The sequence below is a fragment of the Aedes albopictus genome, chromosome 3 (genome assembly GCF_035046485.1).
Source record: "Aedes albopictus strain Foshan chromosome 3, AalbF5, whole genome shotgun sequence".
Taxonomy (NCBI): Eukaryota; Metazoa; Arthropoda; class Insecta; order Diptera; family Culicidae; genus Aedes; species Aedes albopictus.
Window position 1 is genome coordinate 115,502,851 of NC_085138.1, and position 19,733 is coordinate 115,522,583.

Consider the following 19,733-nt stretch of genomic DNA (forward strand, 5'->3'; position numbering starts at 1 on the left):
CGAACTCTGGTAGCATTTTTCATCTAGGTAGGGTGACCATGGGGAATATCGGCAGGTTTGTTCTATTCGTCGTGGGGGGTTTTTGTCGGCCAAATTTCCTGAAACTTGGTCGTACAATTCAGCTTGATTGGGAAAGATTTGAGGTCAACTTTGAGTTCAACAGGTTTTAAAAAAAATCCCCATGACGAAGAGAATAAAACAGCCGAAAATAGACAATTTCCCCTAAATGGTCGGCAACGATGAAAAAAAAATGCTACCTGGATACACGTAATGCCAACAAATCGATCGATCTCATCCGAGTTGAATGGAAATATGCGGCGGTAAGGACGGGAACCTCTTGACAGACAAACGTGAAGTGATCGAAAAGTGGAAGCAGAACGTCGACGAACAACTGAATAGGAACGCGAGCTTTGAGGAATAGCATAAGAAGTTTTCTGTATGAACAAAGCCTTTCATAATATTTACCAATAAATCAGTTTTTTGTAGTTACAAATGTGTAGCTTTGGCTGCGAGTATTGTAGCTAAATCGATCAATGGGCCCTTAAAAGCTCGAATACCTTTAGATCTCCAGGGTTTCTACTGTTTTGCTACAGAGGTATTTGAGATTTTCAAACATGTTTTAAATAACTACTCTTTTGTAGTTTTAGTACTGTGTGTTTCCCAGATCCTGACGGGAAATTAATCTACAGTGTATCCATGATGCTTGTTCTTTTTTGGATTACCCTAATGAGAAAAGCGAATTCTCAAAACAGGCAATTACATTTTTGCAACAGCTTGTAATTATTTTTTTTATTCAATACAATGAAGAAAAAAGACAAAGTTGTACATCAATTATTGTTCTTTTACGCAATTTCTACTATCTACTCACATTTAATAGTTTTCTTAAATTATCCTGCTTTTCCTACAGGCTCACACTCTGGTCAAATGGGCTCTCGTGTAGTTTCAACTGTTTAAACGGAACACTATTAATTGCAAATCTTTAGTTTATCTACATTGCCCTTACCTGAATATGTGTTTCCAACCACGAAGGCACTATTTTAGTTCGCAAGAAAAAAAGCCGGAACCGCCAAACTACCCAAAATTGAGTTCTTGTGACGCAATTCCATAGTTCGGCCCAATAAGCCAAAATTTGAGTAAATCGATTAAATTCACGCTAGGTAGATTGCATTTACCCCCAGCTAATGTATACTTAAGAGTAGATAAATTCAACCTAAACCCCCCCCCCCCCTCATTCAACTCAGTTTTGAGTAAACCGAAAGTTACCCAAAGTTGGCTTATTGGGGTCAAGGACCCCGCTTGGGTCTCCAGTTAGCCTAGTGGTTAAGGCTATGGATCGCCAATCCGGAGACGGCTGGTTCGATTCCCGTTCCGGTCGGGAAAATTTTCTCGACTCCCTGCACATAGTGTATCATTGTACTTGCCTCACAATATACATATTCATGCAATGGCAGGCAAAGAAACCCTTTCAATTAATAACTGTGGAAGTGCTCATAGAACACTAAGTTGAAGCGAGGCAGGCCAAGTCCCAGTGGGGACGTGGAGCCATTTAGAAGAAGAAGAACCCCGCTTGGGTAGATGCATCTCTGTTTTTGACAACATCGGTTAGGCAGAGAGGGAAAACAACCTAATTTTGGGTAAGGAGTTTATTCGATATACTCAATTTTGAGTAAAATCGACCCAAATATTAGGTAGTTTGGATTTTCTGTGCACCCTGTATGCGCTGCCGAAGAGTGGTACAGAGCTGTGTTAACAATGCTCATCTGGTTAACTTGTTTACCAATTTGGGATATCCACAGTGAATTTCACACAACATTGGTGTACGTTTTTAATAAGCCACTCGCTCAAGCGTAGTTCATATCAAATAGGTGGTGTCTTGGATTTTAAGAATTCACACGACAACATGCTCTTCAATCTCACTGTAAGTTGAACGCCATCACGAGCCACCTCCAATATGCTCTATATGCTCCCTTTACGCTTCTGCGTGAACATTTTGTGGTTTCGACTGACAGCAATAGTAATCCCTTTATGGCTAATTTCCACTTCGTACGTACTGCGCAAAAAGATAGGACAAGTAATGATCTAGTAATGATTCCGCTTCAAAATTACTTGAACGGTTCGCAGATGCCAAGTAAGGAAAAAAGTGTAACGCCAGTAACGCTTGCCATGTAAATCAAATGAAGCTGTCACTTTTCCGCGCGGAGAAATAGTCCGTGTTATTATTCCGTACATGGAGAGACGAAACTACCCAAAAGTGAGTTCTTTCCACCCAACTTCGGGGTTGCGTGCGTCAAGCCAATTTTGAGTTGTTGGAATCGATGTTTTTGTTGGGTTGTTCCCGCTTGCTTCCATGTGAAAAAAATACCTAATTTCAAGTTTTTCACCCAACTGAATTTTTGACTATAGGTTGTATTCACTCAAGTTTGAGTACTGTGCTAGAAACTCAGTGTTGCGTTGACGCACTCAACTGCAAAAGTTGAGTTGCTTCTCTCTTTACTCTCTGACAACAATAGAAAGAGCGTATGAAAAGGGAGATGAACAATAACTCAAAATTGAGTTTAAAAGTAATTAATTTCGAGTTTTTCAGTTTCTCCGTGTAAGGAAAAGTGATATTTCTCCCCATATAGATTAGTTGTCAAAATTACTTGTGGAAAAAGTAGGAATTTTACTTGAATGCTCTACGTGGGATCTGGAAACTTAGCTTTACATGGCAATGGCACAAATTATAAGCAACACACCTCGTTTCAAAAGGATTGCACAGAAGTGACTGTGATTTACTGCGCAACCCTTATGAAGGAAAACGTGCCTCTAGAGCCGACCTGCTGATCCTAAATTCTAGAAGCCCTGCCCATCGTATCCTCCTGGATAGAGCGTACCGAGCTCTAGTGTGTTGGACGTTCGCGAAGTTGGAGAAGAAATAGCGAACCGAAATACTCGGTATAGAATTTTTGACTCAGTCTTAAGTTAGTAAAGATTCCATAACTGCATAAACTAATCAATGGGATACACATTGAATCAGCGACAAACGACTAAACAATTTCCGAGACGGCTGTTCAACCAACCTCCTAACCCCTTTAGGGGTAACATCTAAATTTATGGGTCTAGACACATGCACCGTGCTTCCTCCGTAACTACAACTTCATCTGCACCGCTTCCAGCTGTAACCGCGGAGTACACTCCGATTTGCATACGCGGTTGCTCCACCTCGACGCCACACGAAGTTCACCTTAATACCCAAAACCAGTTTCCTCGCAGTGCACCTCCTGCATGCTCGACACCCATATACACCTTCCAAGTTTTTGATCTCAAACCACATGAGGTTTTAACTTAATATTGGTCGGCTCGGTAGCTGCCCTGGCATGCAACGAGATGACATTGAAAAAGTGCAACCTGGTGCGCAACAGCGCAGCAAACGGTGGAACGAGTTGTTATCCTTCGATTTATCTTCGTGCATCGTTCATTCGTAGCACGTCCCAAAAGGTGGTAATTTTCAAGCGCGGAGGTTCTGACAAGTTGGTTGGAATTTCGCAGTTTTTGCCAAAAATTGATCGCCTCGACAGGGGCTTTGCTTCGTGCATGCTGGTTGGTGAGATCGCTGCAAGCAGCTTACTGCACTGCAGAGGATTAGGAATGCACGGTTGTCGGTCGGAGATTTAAGAGGATTTATGAGTGGTGCCCGGTCGGAGACCGGTCGACAGGATGGTTTGCTGAATTCAAGGTTAAATGGCAAGCGTGATTTCGGCGAGTTTTTTTTTGTGTCGAGCCGGGTGTCATCAGTGCAGAATAAATGGATTTGTTTTTGTCGTAAACATGTTATTTCGAACGAAATCGATTTTGCTTTGCAATTAAGAAGTCATTGTTCATCCGGCTGAGTGGAATTAAAATTAGTGAGCTTTTAGTGAAGGTTGCCTAATGGAAGGTGCTAATCTTCTCAATGGCGAACACATTTTCTGTGGGGAACAAATTGCTACAACAACACTAACGATCATCACGTACTTTGTCGTCTATCTGATGAGCTGGTGACGATGTGATAATTAATGTAAGTTACAGACGTGACTACCGTCGTTGGGGGTGACAATGGGTCAGAGAGACGAGATTGGGTCAAAACATTATCTGAAATATCGGAAATATCTCATCAAATATTACGAATATCGAATCAAAAATGTTATGGTATCATCCTCGTAGATGCCAGCAGTCCTGTCAAAAAAAAAAATAGGTTTCTAGAGCAATTAATTAATTTTTGATAAATCATCGAAAAAAGTTTGAAAATAAGGTTTCATCGATACTTTATATAATCTCAAACTCATATACATCATATAATATATTATTGGTAAGTAGTATCAACCTTGAACAGAACTTTATTAACTTGCTTTGTTGTCAATGCAGAACAAATTCGGTTCCCTTGACCCATTCTCACCCGCTCGAAGTATTTCATTCGTGCAGGGCTCCGACATGTTCGTACGAAAAAATAATTGGGAAAATCGACCGGGAACGCACCGAAAACGAGAAAATTTGAAATTCCATTTTGCGAACCTTACTTTCGTAAGGGGAATTTCTATCTAGGAAACCTTGTGAATCCGGTGTTTGCTACTTTCGGTAAAAATGAAATGGCAAACTCACGTGCCATACCTCGAGCCTGTGTGCTTGTCAACAACGCAATCGTTGCTACACTCATTTCTGAACTAACTACTAGAGATGTATGTGCTATCACAATCGATGTATCCATTGGAAACCTCAACAGGAAATTCGTTTATTGTTCGGTTTATTTACCGCATAATGAATTATCCCCTACGGATGCTTTTAAGCAAGTCATTGCATACTGCACTTCAAAAGGCCTTCCGCTAATTATTGGCAGTGATGCTAATGCTCACCATATAATCTGGGGCAGCTCAGACATCAATTTGAGAGGCTCCAGTTAATGGAATACATAAGTAGTACAGATTTTGGATTACTTAACATAGGCAACCGCCCAACCTTCATATATAACGCTTTTCTCTAGCAGAATTAGTCACGAGCTGACCAATTGGCTTGTGTCAGATGAAGAATCTTTATCTGACCATCGCTACATCTTATTTAAACATGTGAATGTTACTTCGCAAACTTTGCGTTTAGGAACCCCCGGTCAATCAACCGGGATCTCTTTACCGATTGGCTGCAGCCAAATTTCATGGATATTCACCATCCATTGACAATCCAAGTGATGTAGATGATGCCGTTGATACTACAACGGCCTTCATCATGGAAGCTTTTGAAGAAGCTTGCCGGTCCGTGAGGACCACAAGAGGAACTTCTTGGCGGAACTCTGATCTGGCGAAGCTCAGGAAACAATGTAGAAAGAGTTGGAACAGACGACGTTCTGCTGGATCGGAGGATTTCAGGTCGGCTCGCAAGGCCTACCAGAAAGCTCTTCGGTCTGCTGAACGATCCGGCTGGAAAAACCTTTGTACAAATGTTTCCAGTCTGATTGAAGCCAGTCGGTTGAACAAAATCCTTGCAAAATCTAAGGATTTTCAAGTGAACGAACTTCGTTTGCCAAATGGTGATTTCACTTACTCTGATGAATTTGGAATGTTTATTCAGTACACACTTCCCCGGATGTGTGGATATTACATCTTCGGATGAACCTGATGTCATTTCTTGTAGTTATGATTCTTTAGCTTCGGCTCGGAGTATCATAACTTTAGAATCGATTGAATGGGCACTTAATAGCTTTGCTCCTTTCAAATTTCCTGGGGCAGATGGGATTTATCCTATTTTGCTTCAGAAGGGATTTGATCATTTCAAACATGTTTTGAAACAACTACTTGTTTGCAGTTTTGCTACAGGGTATATTCCCAAATCCTGATGGGATATTACTGTAAACGTGCCGGGGTCATGGTATATCTCCAATGATTTCCAATAGGACAGATCGGTGAAGTACTAGATTTGTAGTAATGAGCTGAATTTTAGTATGGTGAGAAGGTCAATTCTCCGTTTCTGCAGTGAAATGGTACAAAAAGCGTGGATATTGTGATTCCTTGCCTAGTGTGATGCTGTTTAAGCACAACTTTGTTGTTTTCTCCATTTTTTGCAAAATAAACAACATAGTTATGCAAAGTTTTGGTCAAACAGCATTAAATTAGGCAAGGAATCATAATACCCACGCTATTTGTACCGAACGTACCCCATTGTATTCACCAAATGCTCAAAAACCGATATCTCTTCGTGACATTGCGTCAAGCGGCGTTTAGGAAATTGAGTGTTTGTGGATGCCTCCAAGGGGGAGTCTTATCACCACTTTTGTGGAATCTCGTAGCAGACACGCTATTGAGGCAACTCAATAATAGTGGTTTTCCTACTTATACTTTTGCCGACGACTACCTAACATTGTTAGTCGGTATGAGCATCAGCACCCTTTTCGACCAGATGCAAAACGCTCTTCAGGTAGTAGAGGGTTGGTGTCGCTAATATGGCCTTTCGGTAAATCCGAGTAAAACATCTATTGTTATTTTTACGGAAAGGCGAAACCGCAATGGTGTTCGACCTTTGCGTCTCTTTGATTCTGAAATCAATGTGACTGAACAGGTAAAGTACGTTGGAGTCATTCTTGATTCCACGCTTTCCTGGACACCTCATGCTGAGTTCAGAAACAAAAAAGCTTGTATGGCCTTCGGGCAATGCCGGCGAACCTTTGGTACAATTTGGGCTCTAAAACTCAAGTATGTCAGACGGATTTACACAATTGTTGTTCGTCCAATATTGGCCGATGGATGTCTCGGGTGGTGGCAGTGGGCGGAGTGAGAACGGTCCAATTAAAGTTAGGTCATCTTCAAAGGATGTGCTTAATGGCGATGTCTGGAGCGTTCTCTTCAACTCCTACGGCAGCTCTCGAAGTTCTCTTTGACGTTGCCCCACTACACATTCTTCTCAAACAAGAAGCACTTTCTTGCACTTACCGCCTATGGGTACTCGGTTTACTAGAGGAAACTCCTGTGAACCGCACATCAACACACACCTCGTTGTTTTCACTTTTGGTGAATTGTGACAAAGTTGTCCTTGCTCCAAGTGATCTTACAATTGCTTGTAATTTTCCATATAGGACATTTTCCACAAAATTCCCTTCCCGGGAAGAGTGGACATCTGGTTATCTGGAGAGAAGTATTTCAGACGGCATCGTATGTTACACTAATGGCTCCCTTCTCGAAGGTCGAGCAGGTGCTGGTGTTTGCTCTCGTGAGCTGAGGCTGCGCTTACGGTGCTTTACGGTTTGTAAGATCTGTCATATCGAATTTTGATCTAGCTATTTATCAGCGTTACATGAGCTTTTCAGGACTTTAAATTTTCAAATATAAGAACATGGTTGATTTTCAATATTTTATTTTAATTGAAGATGTTTTGTTTTGCATTATTTTTATAAATTCACGATGAAAATATCTGTTTCTCGTTTGCGAATGCGGTTTATTATGGGTTTGTATTATTTGTAGTTATACACTCCTAGTAGATCCTGATTTTTTACTGGCAGATCCTGGTAATAATACAGGTGAAAACCATAGATTTTGTTCAAAAAATGGAAGAAATATTAATAGTCAAAAATTAACTCCCATACATATTTTTGTGTCAGGATACTTCTAATGTGGCCACTCCCGTAAAAATACACGCGATTCGCCAATTTTTATTTTTATATTCATGAATTTTAACTTTGAGCTAATTCTTCACACATTGGCTACAATTGTTGAGAATATGGCCAAAATTGGCGCCGTATATCAATGTTGGCCAGTGCTTCTTTACATCTAAAAAATAAGTATTCGCACATTTACTTATTTTTTTCCAGAATATAAGGATTGCAAACTGTAATTTGAAGTATTGCTAACTCACATAAGCTAGCTGATATTGCTTGCAAAAAGAATTCCCTTTAGTCTGGCCAAAACCGGTACTCGTATCCTACTAAATTTGTGTTCTTCAGTTTCGTTCCGAGTATACATTCTTCAATTTTATCATATTTTTTTTTTAAGTAATTACGGCGGTAGCAACACTGTGCTTATGTTCTACACCGCACCCTTTCCCTACATTTGCTTCTAGGAGCCTCTATTTTTGTTTCAACACACAGAAGTATGTAGGCGTGTGTGGCCCAAGTCGACATTGTTTTGGCCTGCGTTGAACAAAAATAGTTTCAATAAAAGTTTTTTTTTCTTTTTGTCAATTGGTTTTTTGTAGTATGGTCCATGCATTTAGTTAGGTTCTTGTCAATTTGTCAGTTATTCGAAGTAGATCTCTAAGGTAATATTCAATTCAGTCATTCTGATCTGTTCTATCATGGCAGCTTTAGTTTTTGCTTTATTGAAGTGTAGTTTTATTGGAAATATGCTGAATTTCGTAATTAAAAAGAGACGTCTGGAACTGTGTCCTGCTAGCTGTCCCGTCATGCACATTAGAGCCAGTCTAGTTAGAGTCTGGCGGACTGTCACCTTCGATCGGAGCCAATCGAGCATGACATCACTGTGTAGCATTTATCGGTGAGGACACTATGACGTCATGCTCGATTGGCTCCGGTCGAAAGTGACAGTCCGCCGTTCAAGTCAAGTAAGAGCTATATTTTTTGAGAATTTTTAGTTTTGAAACACCTTGATTTTTTGGATCACTCTATTTGAGAATTCGTCAATATGTCAATTTTCTATGGAATGGCTGTTAAGGTTTTGACGTAGGACTACGTCTCTCTTTTCTATACCGGGTGTCATTCTAAATTTTCAGAAATCAGCCGCGTTACGTTTAAAGTGGAGATTTTGAGCGTTAATAGCTCAGCCATTTCTTGTTGAATTTTCAAAATTTTGGCACCAATCGATTGCAAATCTTTACACCAATTATGTCCAATAATAATATTTGCTGTTTTTCAATAACAAACTATTGAAAAATTGGGAAAAGTGAACCCATGTTTATTCCAGCCAATCACGATCGAGCACATTTTGGAGCACATTTTGGATGCTCCCGTCGAATATAAAAGCTACTGCTTCTTCGCATCTTCCCTCATTTGCCTTTGTCGTCTCGAGGTGAACGCATCGAACGAGAGCTGCGTGCCCACTTTCTTCGTTTGCGTTTTCGCTCATTATTCTTTGACGGCCGTGTTGGCTCGGCGTCGGTGGTTGTCGGCAAGGGTGCTGTTGCACATTCGCCTTCTAACCGTCTAACGCGGCAGACGAAGGAAAGAATACGTTTCATCGATTGCTCGGCGGTGGTGGCAGAGGCAGCAAAATCCACAGAAAGATCAGCGACATACGAATTTGCGAGTTGCGTCGCTGTCCTCGGGGCTCGGTCCTTTCGCCGATTGATTGGCGGTGGCGCATTGATGATAGCATCAGGAACATCCAGGGCAACAAGCGGCGGGCCAATTTTCGACGGCGTTCAGCATTCAGCACGGAGGAATCCAACACGCATTGCGTGGCATGATAAATTCATGTCATTTTTTGTCTAAAATCTTTCAATATTCAATCGGTTCTTTTCAGGACCATAGAAAATTATTCATCAAGAGTTGTGAATCAGATAATTATTTCATTCCATCATGGATCGGTAAAAGTGTGGTGCAACCGAAAAGTGAAAGATTGAATGCTTGGTGGCCCCGCAAGAATGATGATGCCGGCCACTAATGGTTCCATCCGGAATTTATCAACCCTATCCGAACCATTTTTCGTGAAACATCGATAAATTATAACGTTGTTCGAGTTAAAATGATCTTAACCTTACAATATTTTGATTACTTTATTCGTTAAATGGAAATTTTCTTATTTCTCGGTTGATTAACCGTTTCAAGCGTCTGGTGCATGCGGGGCGGGTCATGCAAATAAAATATACTGAAAAGCCAGCCGAATGGGAGGAGCTTCATCTGCTAATCTAGGGCATAAAAGCTGCTCCCTCTGATTTCTTTCGTCATTTTCGTTGGATCAGTCAAGCAGGGTGGATGTCACCTCCACACCTGAGCACTACCCATCGGCGACTCTCGGCTATCGTGCTGATAGCGTCATGAATCTTATCCACGGCAGAAAGCGGCCTACCAATTTTCGGTGGCATCCTGCAGGATTAGCACGGAGAAAACCAACACGCATTGCGTGGCAAGGCGGTTTCATGCCATTTTCTTCCTGAAATCGTTACTTTATCAAACGTTCCTTATCAGGATCACCAAAAAATGATTCTTCAAGAGTTGTAAATCAGATAATTTTACTCCATCAATCGAGAAAAGTGTGGTTCACCCGAAAAATGAATGATTGAATTCCGGCCACTAATGGTTCCACCCAGAATTCAGCAACGCATTACCCTATCAGAACTATTTTCCGTAAAACATTGTTTAACTCTAACAATTTTCGAATTAAAATGATCTAAATCATCCAATATTTTGTTTACTTTAACGCTTAATGAATTTTTTTTCCATTTCTGGGTTGATTAATCGTTTGAAGCGTCTGAAGCAGGCGGGGCGGGCCATGCAAATGAAATATTCTGGAAAGCCAGCCGAATGGGAGGAGCTGCATCTGCTAATCTAGGGGCATAAAAGCTGTTCCCTCTGATTTCTTTCTGGATTCCGCCAGACTGAAAAAATGTCGAATGTCGGGTTAAAGTCGGGTCAATTTTTATCGAATGTTGGGCCACTGTTGGACCAACATCGATCAACTATTGGGTCTATGTTAGGTTTGGTGGCTAAAATCAAAATAGGTGAATGATAGGTTGATGTCGGGTTTGACGTCATCAACTATGGTAAAAGCTTTAAACCTACAACACCACAAATTTATGCTTCCTAGCTGGGGCTCAATTGAATGATGTACCTTGACTGAGGCTGGAGCTGAAAATTAGTAAAAGCTCGAGATCAGTCTTACCCAACCAATCACAATCAAGCATAGTTCTGTGAGGCGACACGACGAAACTTATATAAGTGGTGCACACACTCATTTCGATCATTTCATCGGCACACACAGCAGCGGACGGACAGCACCGAGCGGCAGCAAGATCCCAAAAAAGATCCGCTTCAACGGATGAGCAAGCGGGTGGCACCGCCCTCTGTCCAATGAAGCCTCGATTCTTTTCGGATCCATCGGCAGTGGAGGCAGCAGCGGAAGCAACATCCAAAGAAAAATCCGCCTCGGCAAACGAAAATTCGATTGGCGTCACTTTTTGTTTGCCGGGGCCCCGATTCTTTCATGGATTGTCGGTGGCAGCAGCAGCAAGATCCCAAAAAAGATCCGCTTCAACGGATGAGCAAGCGGGTGGCACCGCCCTCTGTCCAATGAAGCCTCGATTCTTTTCGGATCCATCGGCAGTGGAGGCAGTAGCGGAAGCAACATCCAAAGAAAAATCCGCCTCGGCAAACGAAAATTCGATTGGCGTCACTTTTTGTTTGCCGGGGCCCCGATTCTTTCATGGATTGTCGGTGGCAGCAGCAGCAAAATCCCAAAAAAGATCCGCTTCAACGGATGAGCAAGCGGGTGGCACCGCCCTCTGTCCAATGAAGCCTCGATTCTTTTCGGATCCATCGGCAGTGGAGGCAGCAGCGGAAGCAACATCCAAAGAAAAATCCGCCTCGGCAAACGAAAATTCGATTGGCGTCACTTTTCGTTTGCCGGGGCCCCGATTCTTTCATGGATTGCCGGCGGCAGCAGCAGCGAGATCCCAAAAAAGATCCGCTTCAACGGATGAGCAAGCGGGTGGCACCGCCCTCTGTCCAATGAAGCCTCGATTCTTTTCGGATCCATCGGCAGTGGAGGCAGCAGCGGAAGCAACATCCAAAGAAAAATCCGCCTCGGCAAACGAAAATTCGATTGGCGTCACTTTTTGTTTGCCGGGGCCCCGATTCTTTCATGGATTGTCGGTGGCAGCAGCAGCAAGATCCCAAAAAAAGATCCGCTTCAACGGATGAGCAAGCGGGTGGCACCGCCCTCTGTCCAATGAAGCCTCGATTCTTTTCGGATCCATCGGCAGTGGAGGCAGTAGCGGAAGCAACATCCAAAGAAAAATCCGCCTCGGCAAACGAAAATTCGATTGGCGTCACTTTTTGTTTGCCGGGGCCCCGATTCTTTCATGGATTGTCGGTGGCAGCAGCAGCAAGATCCCAAAAAAGATCCGCTTCAACGGATGAGCAAGCGGGTGGCACCGCCCTCTGTCCAATGGAGCCTCGATTCTTTTCGGATCCATCGGCAGTGGAGGCAGCAGCGGAAGCAACATCCAAAGAAAAATCCGCCTCGGCAAACGAAAATTCGATTGGCGTCACTTTTTGTTTGCCGGGGCCCCGATTCTTTCATGGATTGTCGGTGGCAGCAGCAGCAAGATCCCAAAAAAGATCCGCTTCAACGGATGAGCAAGCGGGTGGCACCGCCCTCTGTCCAATGAAGCCTCGATTCTTTTCGGATCCATCGGCAGTGGAGGCAGCAGCGGAAGCAACATCCAAAGAAAAATCCGCCTCGGCAAACGAAAATTCGATTGGCGTCACTTTTTGTTTGCCGGGGCCCCGATTCTTTCATGGATTGTCGGTGGCAGCAGCAGCAAGATCCCAAAAAAGATCCGCTTCAACGGATGAGCAAGCGGGTGGCACCGCCCTCTGTCCAATGAAGCCTCGATTCTTTTCGGATCCATCGGCAGTGGAGGCAGCAGCGGAAGCAACATCCAAAGAAAAATCCGCCTCGGCAAACGAAAATTCGATTGACGTCACTTTTTGTTTGCCGGGGCCCCGATTCTTTCATGGATTGTCGGTGGCAGCAGCAGCAAGATCCCAAAAAAGATCCGCTTCAACGGATGAGCAAGCGGGTGGCACCGCCCTCTGTCCAATGAAGCCTCGATTCTTTTCGGATCCATCGGCAGTGGAGGCAGCAGCGGAAGCAACATCCAAAGAAAAATCCGCCTCGGCAAACGAAAATTCGATTGGCGTCACTTTTTGTTTGCCGGGGCCCCGATTCTTTCATGGATTGTCGGTGGCAGCAGCAGCAAGATCCCAAAAAAGATCCGCTTCAACGGATGAGCAAGCGGGTGGCACCGCCCTCTGTCCAATGAAGCCTCGATTCTTTTCGGATCCATCGGCAGTGGAGGCAGCAGCGGAAGCAACATCCAAAGAAAAATCCGCCTCGGCAAACGAAAATTCGATTGACGTCACTTTTCGTTTGCCGGGGCCCCGATTCTTTCATGGATTGTAAGCGACAGCAGCAGCAAGATCCCAAAAAAGATCCGCTTCAACGGATGAGCAAGCGGGTGGCACCGCCCTCTGTCCAATGAAGCCTCGATTCTTTTCGGATCAATCGGTGGTGGCGGCATGGGTGGCAATGAATTATACCAAAATGGTTCTTTTAAGGGCCCCAAAGCTTCCGAAAGAGTTATTTGGAGCATTATTCAATTATTTCTAAAAATTCAACTAATTCTAATTTTTATAGTTTAGTTTATCGATAAAGTTTAATTTTTATACTAAATATACACCGCTGTATATTTGGTATTTGAAATTCCAAATTTACTGTCAATGTCATTCCAATCGAGTAGGATACCTGTCAAATGCGCTTTAAGGTTGAAGGATTCGTCATTGACATAATCGTCATCATTGAAAGTTCGAAAGCAGTTTTCTCATTCTAAACTGAAATTTCTGCAGTGAAAATAAGTTCACTGTACTCCAATCTTCAGCCGCAATACAGTGAATACATTTTCACTGCGGAAATTTCAGCTTTGTACGAGAAAACTGCTTTCGAATTTTCAATGATGACGATTATTTCAATGACGAATCCTTCAACTTTAAAGGCATTGCTCGGCAGCATCATCGTCATGATACGGGAATCATCATTACCAGCAACAATCGCCAGATTTCGAGTCTTTAGCATATAGCGATTTTACTCTGGCCGTTATTTTTGCTGAATAGATACACGTTTACTTCATCTGTGAGCCCCAAATTCTTTATTATGCGTTAAAAATTAGTCCTACGTCAACATTGCGGTTATGTCTCAGACATTACACACTCCTAGTTTTTTTTAACATTTTACATGCATGAAACACCAAAACTTGCATGGTATATCATAACGATCATAACCATCTTGATGGAGGTGGGCTTCATTCTCGGCCGGTACAGGATCTTTTAGTTATGGGAAGTCCTCGATTTCCCAGAACATAGATAATTCTCGTGCCTGCCACACGATATACACAAGCAAAACGGCCATTGGCAGAGGAAGCTCTTACTTAACCCTAAAAGGGATACCTTCATGGCCTTAGTTTCGTCACCTCACTGAGTGTGTTCCATCAAAGACGAGCTCTGAAAGGCGCCTGGGGTCCAATGGACCCCAGGTATCCCTTTTAGGGTTAATAACTGCGGAAGCAGCTTTGTCTTAATTCGTTCATAAACTACGTTGATTTTTTTTATAATGACTACGAGGAGATCTGAGATTTTCGTGGCATAAATGCATATTTCTTTATTTAGAAGGCGATCAATGACAGCAAACCGTTGGATATATGCATTGGCTTTTACATCCACGCAAATCTAAAACATGTAATCAACTATTTGCAATTTGACCTTTTCCCCGAAATGGCTCGCATTCCATTACCATAAATTAAATTCGTTGACAAGCCTTGCGCTAGCGGATGGCGATGCCATTTGCCATTCCTTACAAAAACCAACTGCAATCACTGTGAGTTGTTGCAATCCCTCACAATCCAACAAACTCGTCACCCCATTCTCGGAACGTGACCGACCAAATTCGCTACCGACTTCGAGCTCTGTTTCGATAGACTGAAGACGTGCTCCATCGAAAATGTCATAACATTTGATTTGTCCAATGTCCACGTCCCAGCATGGCGAACTGTTGTCATTGCTTTGCGTGGCGTGCTAGAAAAGTAGGTTGCTTTCTTAGCCGACAGGGGGGAAGCAAAATTGCGGCTAATTTACTGGTTCCGCTGATCCCCACTGCAGAAAACTGTATGCTAATGTCACACCGCACCGCCGCAGCACGGCAACCGGATAATTGCTTCGCTGCGAGGGGCTTCTTCGCGGACGACAAGGCGGAAACCCGTCATCAGTCCATTAGCACCGTTCTAATTTGTCCCTCACTCGCTCGTTTTAATTAGATTCGATCCCCTGCCGATACGCCCCACTGGGATCGATCGAACTTCCTAGATCACACGGGTTTGAAAATACGCAGAATACTTACGATTTTTCACTGTGTACGCTTCGCCAACGCCGTTAATTGCCTGTCGACTGTTGACGCCAACGCTGTTCAACGTGGTCGTACTACCGGCACGTGATCGCCAAGCGCCTTCAGCCGTTCCGTTGGATTTACCGCCGATCGTTCCGTAGACGCTGTTGGAGCTGCCGCTACCGGATCCTTCCAGCTGACGAGCGTAGGAATTATCCGCGTAGGCATGGAAGCAACAGCGTACCAACGCATTGGCCGCTGCTTCCCGTTTGCAGATGAAGGTGTGACACTCGAGGACTTTGATACCGGTGGTACGTCGAAGGATCGCCGCGAAGATCGGTGGATGCTGGGCACGGGGAGTGCGTGCGAAGGGCGAGTCCAGAGGTAGGAACTTGGGTTCCGGATTGTTGTTACCCCGCTCCGGGATCAAAACCTGCCGAACCGCTGCACAGTAGTGCAGGGAGTCGATCGGGAAGAACCGAGTCACCTGTTTACGGTTCTCATCTACGTTCTCCAGTAGAATCCCATTGGACCACACGCTAAGCCAGGAGTCAATCCCTTTGGCACCGATGGCACCCTCTGAGGGGTAAAGGCTTCGGAGAGGCTCCTGAATACCTTGAAGCCCATCCTTGCTTTGTCGGGGTACGGCACTTCCGAGATAAAGTACCCGACAGCGACAGATTGGCGTCGAATCGCCCATTTTTCGTTCTTTCATATGAGCGGCCAAGGTTCTTCTTCGAGCAGACACACTACACTCTTCTTCTACGGGGGCAGCCTAATAAAAAACTCGTTCTACTTTTTTTCGGGACAGAACGTGTTTGTCCAGGTTACAGAAAAGGGAAAATATCCGAAAAAGAATCCACTCCAAGAACGTTCGGGAACACCAAGAGGAAGAAATCACATCATCACGACTCCGGCGAAGGGTTCAGGTCACACATTCGTCGTAATCCATGCACTTTGAGCAGCACAACACCAACACTAGCGCATATCCGCTTCGTGGACATAAACACACTCACTTGGTCATGGCAAGCCTCAAAGGCACCACATTCCGATCGCGGTATCTTTCGCGCTCTTTCGCACCTCCGGTCGACCCACTGGGAAACCAACACTGGAAACCTCTTGCGAGAGAAAGACACAACTCAGGCGAAAAAGTTAAGCAACTTAAATATGGCTGAACGACTTTTTCCTCGGTCTTGGAATCTCTTTTCTCACACTTTTATGACTTTTTTCGCCTTTTGATTCACCAATGATTGATTCAGATCCCACATTCAGACAATCGCCCACTTCACACGGTTATCTCTGTTATCTTTCTTTTCTTCACACGACACTCGATCACACGTCGAATAACTCGATCCGACCTGGCACTTGAGTGTTTTCCCTTCACTTCACCGCAACGGAACTGGTCAGATTTGGCACTTGATTTCCTTTCCTCACACTACGGCGGAGCGATCACCTCACGATCAACGTCGCACACCGAAATATTCTTGAGCCGTATCGACACGTCGACAGTTTTCTCACTCGCCAGAATCCTCTTGCATTCAAATTCCTACGATCACCCTCAAAATCCGGTTCCAATCTCGGAAACAATCAACATTGCATTGATCGATCCTCTGCCTATACCGCTCACTTCCTCCTCTTCCCTGTCGTTTCTTCCTCTGTTATCCGTCACTGTTCAAAGCGCAGCAACAACCCGATACGCGCGATCGCGACTTCAAGGCGTCTAACCACGGTGCAAGTTCACTCTGGAATGACTGGCGGCTGCCGACGTGTATTTTTTCCTCAGCGGAATTCCTTTGCCAACATACCCCAAACACACACATCAAGACGTTTTCTCACCTGCGCGGAGAGCGAGAGAAACTCTGAAAGACGACGACGACAACGAATGAGGTGTAGAAGAGCAAACCGCCGCCGCCGCACCGCAAGGCACCTGTGTTGTGCTGTACGGGAAGCCAAGTGGCATGTGATGTGGTGACGATCGTGTAACTATAGCCAGCTACGGCTACCGGCATGGGAACACGGGACCGGTGCGATCAACTGTGGTACATATTTCTTGGAATTGATCGTCGTCTCAGAGGTAGTTGGTCGTCTGACACATTTGAGGTGGTAGTGATCGTGCTCTCCGCTCGGGGAGTAGTTGATCTTCTCTCTGTTGCGGTTTGCTTGTAGTAAGACGATATTGGTGCGGTTGGGCAGGTGAACCAGGTGAATATTTGCGGCGAGTTGATTTGTGTGATGGTGCTAGATCTAAAGATTTGTGCGGCGGTAAGCGATGAACCTTTTGCTGAAGATGTACCGTCAAGGCACCATTCACCGTGGATTTAAGAGGATTCGGGGCAAATAAGGGCTGTCATTTGACACCAGTCTTATAAACATTGTTGGTGCCGCTTTTAATTGCCTTCATTATAGGTTAAAATTAAAGCAATATCCACAGAAGTAGAAAATTTTTCATAAAATTTGGTGATATAGTACAATTAGTAAAGGGTAGTAGGGTCGCCTAATTCCGTGGTAGGTCACCATTCACCGTGGTAGTAGGGACCCATTCACCGTGTATGAGAAATTTTATTCTACTTTGTTTAAAAATGATCAAAACAACCCAGCCAAGGGAATTTTCTTCGTTTAAATTCATTTCAAGTAATAACTTGCAAGATTTTATTTGAAAAACGAATGTTCAAATTTTCGATTTTTTCTAGATATATGGGACAATATGGGGCACGGTGAATGGGGACCATTGATTTTTAGGGTACCCATTTACCGTGCTTTTTTGTTTCAATTAAAAAGTACGAGTAATCGTACTTTCTTGTTCAACTCACTTCGGTAATGCAAAATACATACCTGATATGTGAATTTAATTGCTTCTTGGTGAAATAAAAACGTTACTACATTTAGTTTATCGCTTAAATCACCTTAGCGCAGTTTTCGTTTTTTCATTATGAATGCAGTGAACGAGCAGAAACCCGCTTCATGTAAACACACTTTAGTGTCAAAATGATACTTTTAAATGTTTCTAATGAGCGTTTTGACATGGTAACAATGCATTAGTGTTGTATTGGTGAAATTGAATGGATATTGTCATATAATTCAATCATAATATGGAAATAATGAAAAAATATTCGAAGGCACACGGTGAATGGAGCCCCCACGGTGAATGGCGCCTTGACGGTACTTTCTTGCACAAGCTTACTTGAAAAGGCCTTTATATTAGAAGCTTTGGATCTTTTAGTCGAAGCATGAATATAAAGCTTTAAATAAAAGAAAAGCGTAGATCAGCTCAAGTTAAAGTGGTGCTGGTGAGAATTTGTATTAAATACGATGAGATAAGCTGGTGCCTAAATTTTATGCAACGGAGTTCTTCCAGGAAGCTGCATTAAGTTTGATTATTTTTTTTTCCATAGGGTACTGGTTCCCTTATTAAGCATGTGGCTCCCATTTTCATCCTACGAAAAACAAAGGATTGAAGCGTTGTTTGTTTTGTTTCTTATTTTTGTATTTTTTGTCAGGAGTGAGCACGCACGAAAACAAAAAGAACGGAATCAATCGATGCCGTAATCGCTTGTTTTCGAATAGGATTAAAATGGGAGCGTGAGATTACTGATGGAACACATACCCTATGAGATAACAATGTAATATGTTATCGGAACAATGTTTAAAGATTGCTGAAATCAATAATACAATGAAATTATCTCAATAATGAATTGGATTAAAGATAAGATATACACTTTAAACCCTTTCGTAACACTGCGCAATCATCATTTTTGAGTTGACATTTGAAATTTATGGAATAAGAAATTTAGATTCTAATAGAGAAAACATGGACTGGATGTATGATACCTTTCAAATAGAATTGGTCTAGGCGAGACAGCACTGTGTAGTCGTAATCCTTATCTCGGCATTTATGTAACCACTAACGGAACAACCTCTTGAGAAGGCGCTTTTTCAGCCTTTTCACAGTTGTTAAATAATAGTTATACGGCATCCCCAAATTAATCGATTAAATATAATTAGGTTATGGATACTGTGACGCAATACTTGTAAAACTGGAATTAATGCTTTTAAAATTTAATGTTTAAAGTACTTGCCGCTACTTGGAATCGAACTCCCGATCTCCGTATCCACTGGTTCCGATGATGTCCTCGTTGCCACACTGCTATATATAAATAGCATAGAAAATAGCCCGTTTAGTTTTACTCCAGACAAGGCTTCACAATTGTGCCTCAAGAAAGCTTACCCAACTTCATCTTGTTGCAAAAGCTTGTGAAACGTCAAAAGCAATGTTTACATTGAAGAAGCTGTGTGGTTGCGCCAACAGGTTTTCTGTCACCGCTTCTAGCTGAAAGAGTGTTCTTTAAACGACTACTAAGCGCTGCTGTTTTGTGTATTTGGCAACATTACAAAATGTACTGTATAAAAGCAGCTGTTTTGTTGGCTGGGACTCTTACTCGATTCGTTCAAGTTCTCACAGCTTCTGGGAAATCTCCCGGAGTTGGAATAGAGTGCAGTAAAGGCAGCCCCAGTGACAAAAGAGTGATATCCGAAAACCGAGTTTGGTAGTAGTATGATGCTTTTAGCAGCCGCGTATTAGCTTATGGTTTATATTTGACTACCTTTCCTTTTATTCAGCGTTGACTG

General features: G+C 43.2%; 1 protein-coding gene across 1 annotated transcript in view; it reads right to left on the bottom strand.

The window, feature by feature from the left end:
• Positions 1-17,209, bottom strand: part of LOC109405768 (uncharacterized) — a 75,580-nt gene extending 58,371 nt beyond the window's left edge. Inside the window, exon 1 of the mRNA XM_029876819.2 lies at positions 15,123-17,209. Coding sequence (XP_029732679.1) covers positions 15,123-15,822 — 700 coding nt within the window. The 5' untranslated portion in view covers positions 15,823-17,209. The remainder of the gene's footprint in view (positions 1-15,122) is intronic.
• Between the last annotated feature and the right edge of the window lie 2,524 nt (positions 17,210-19,733).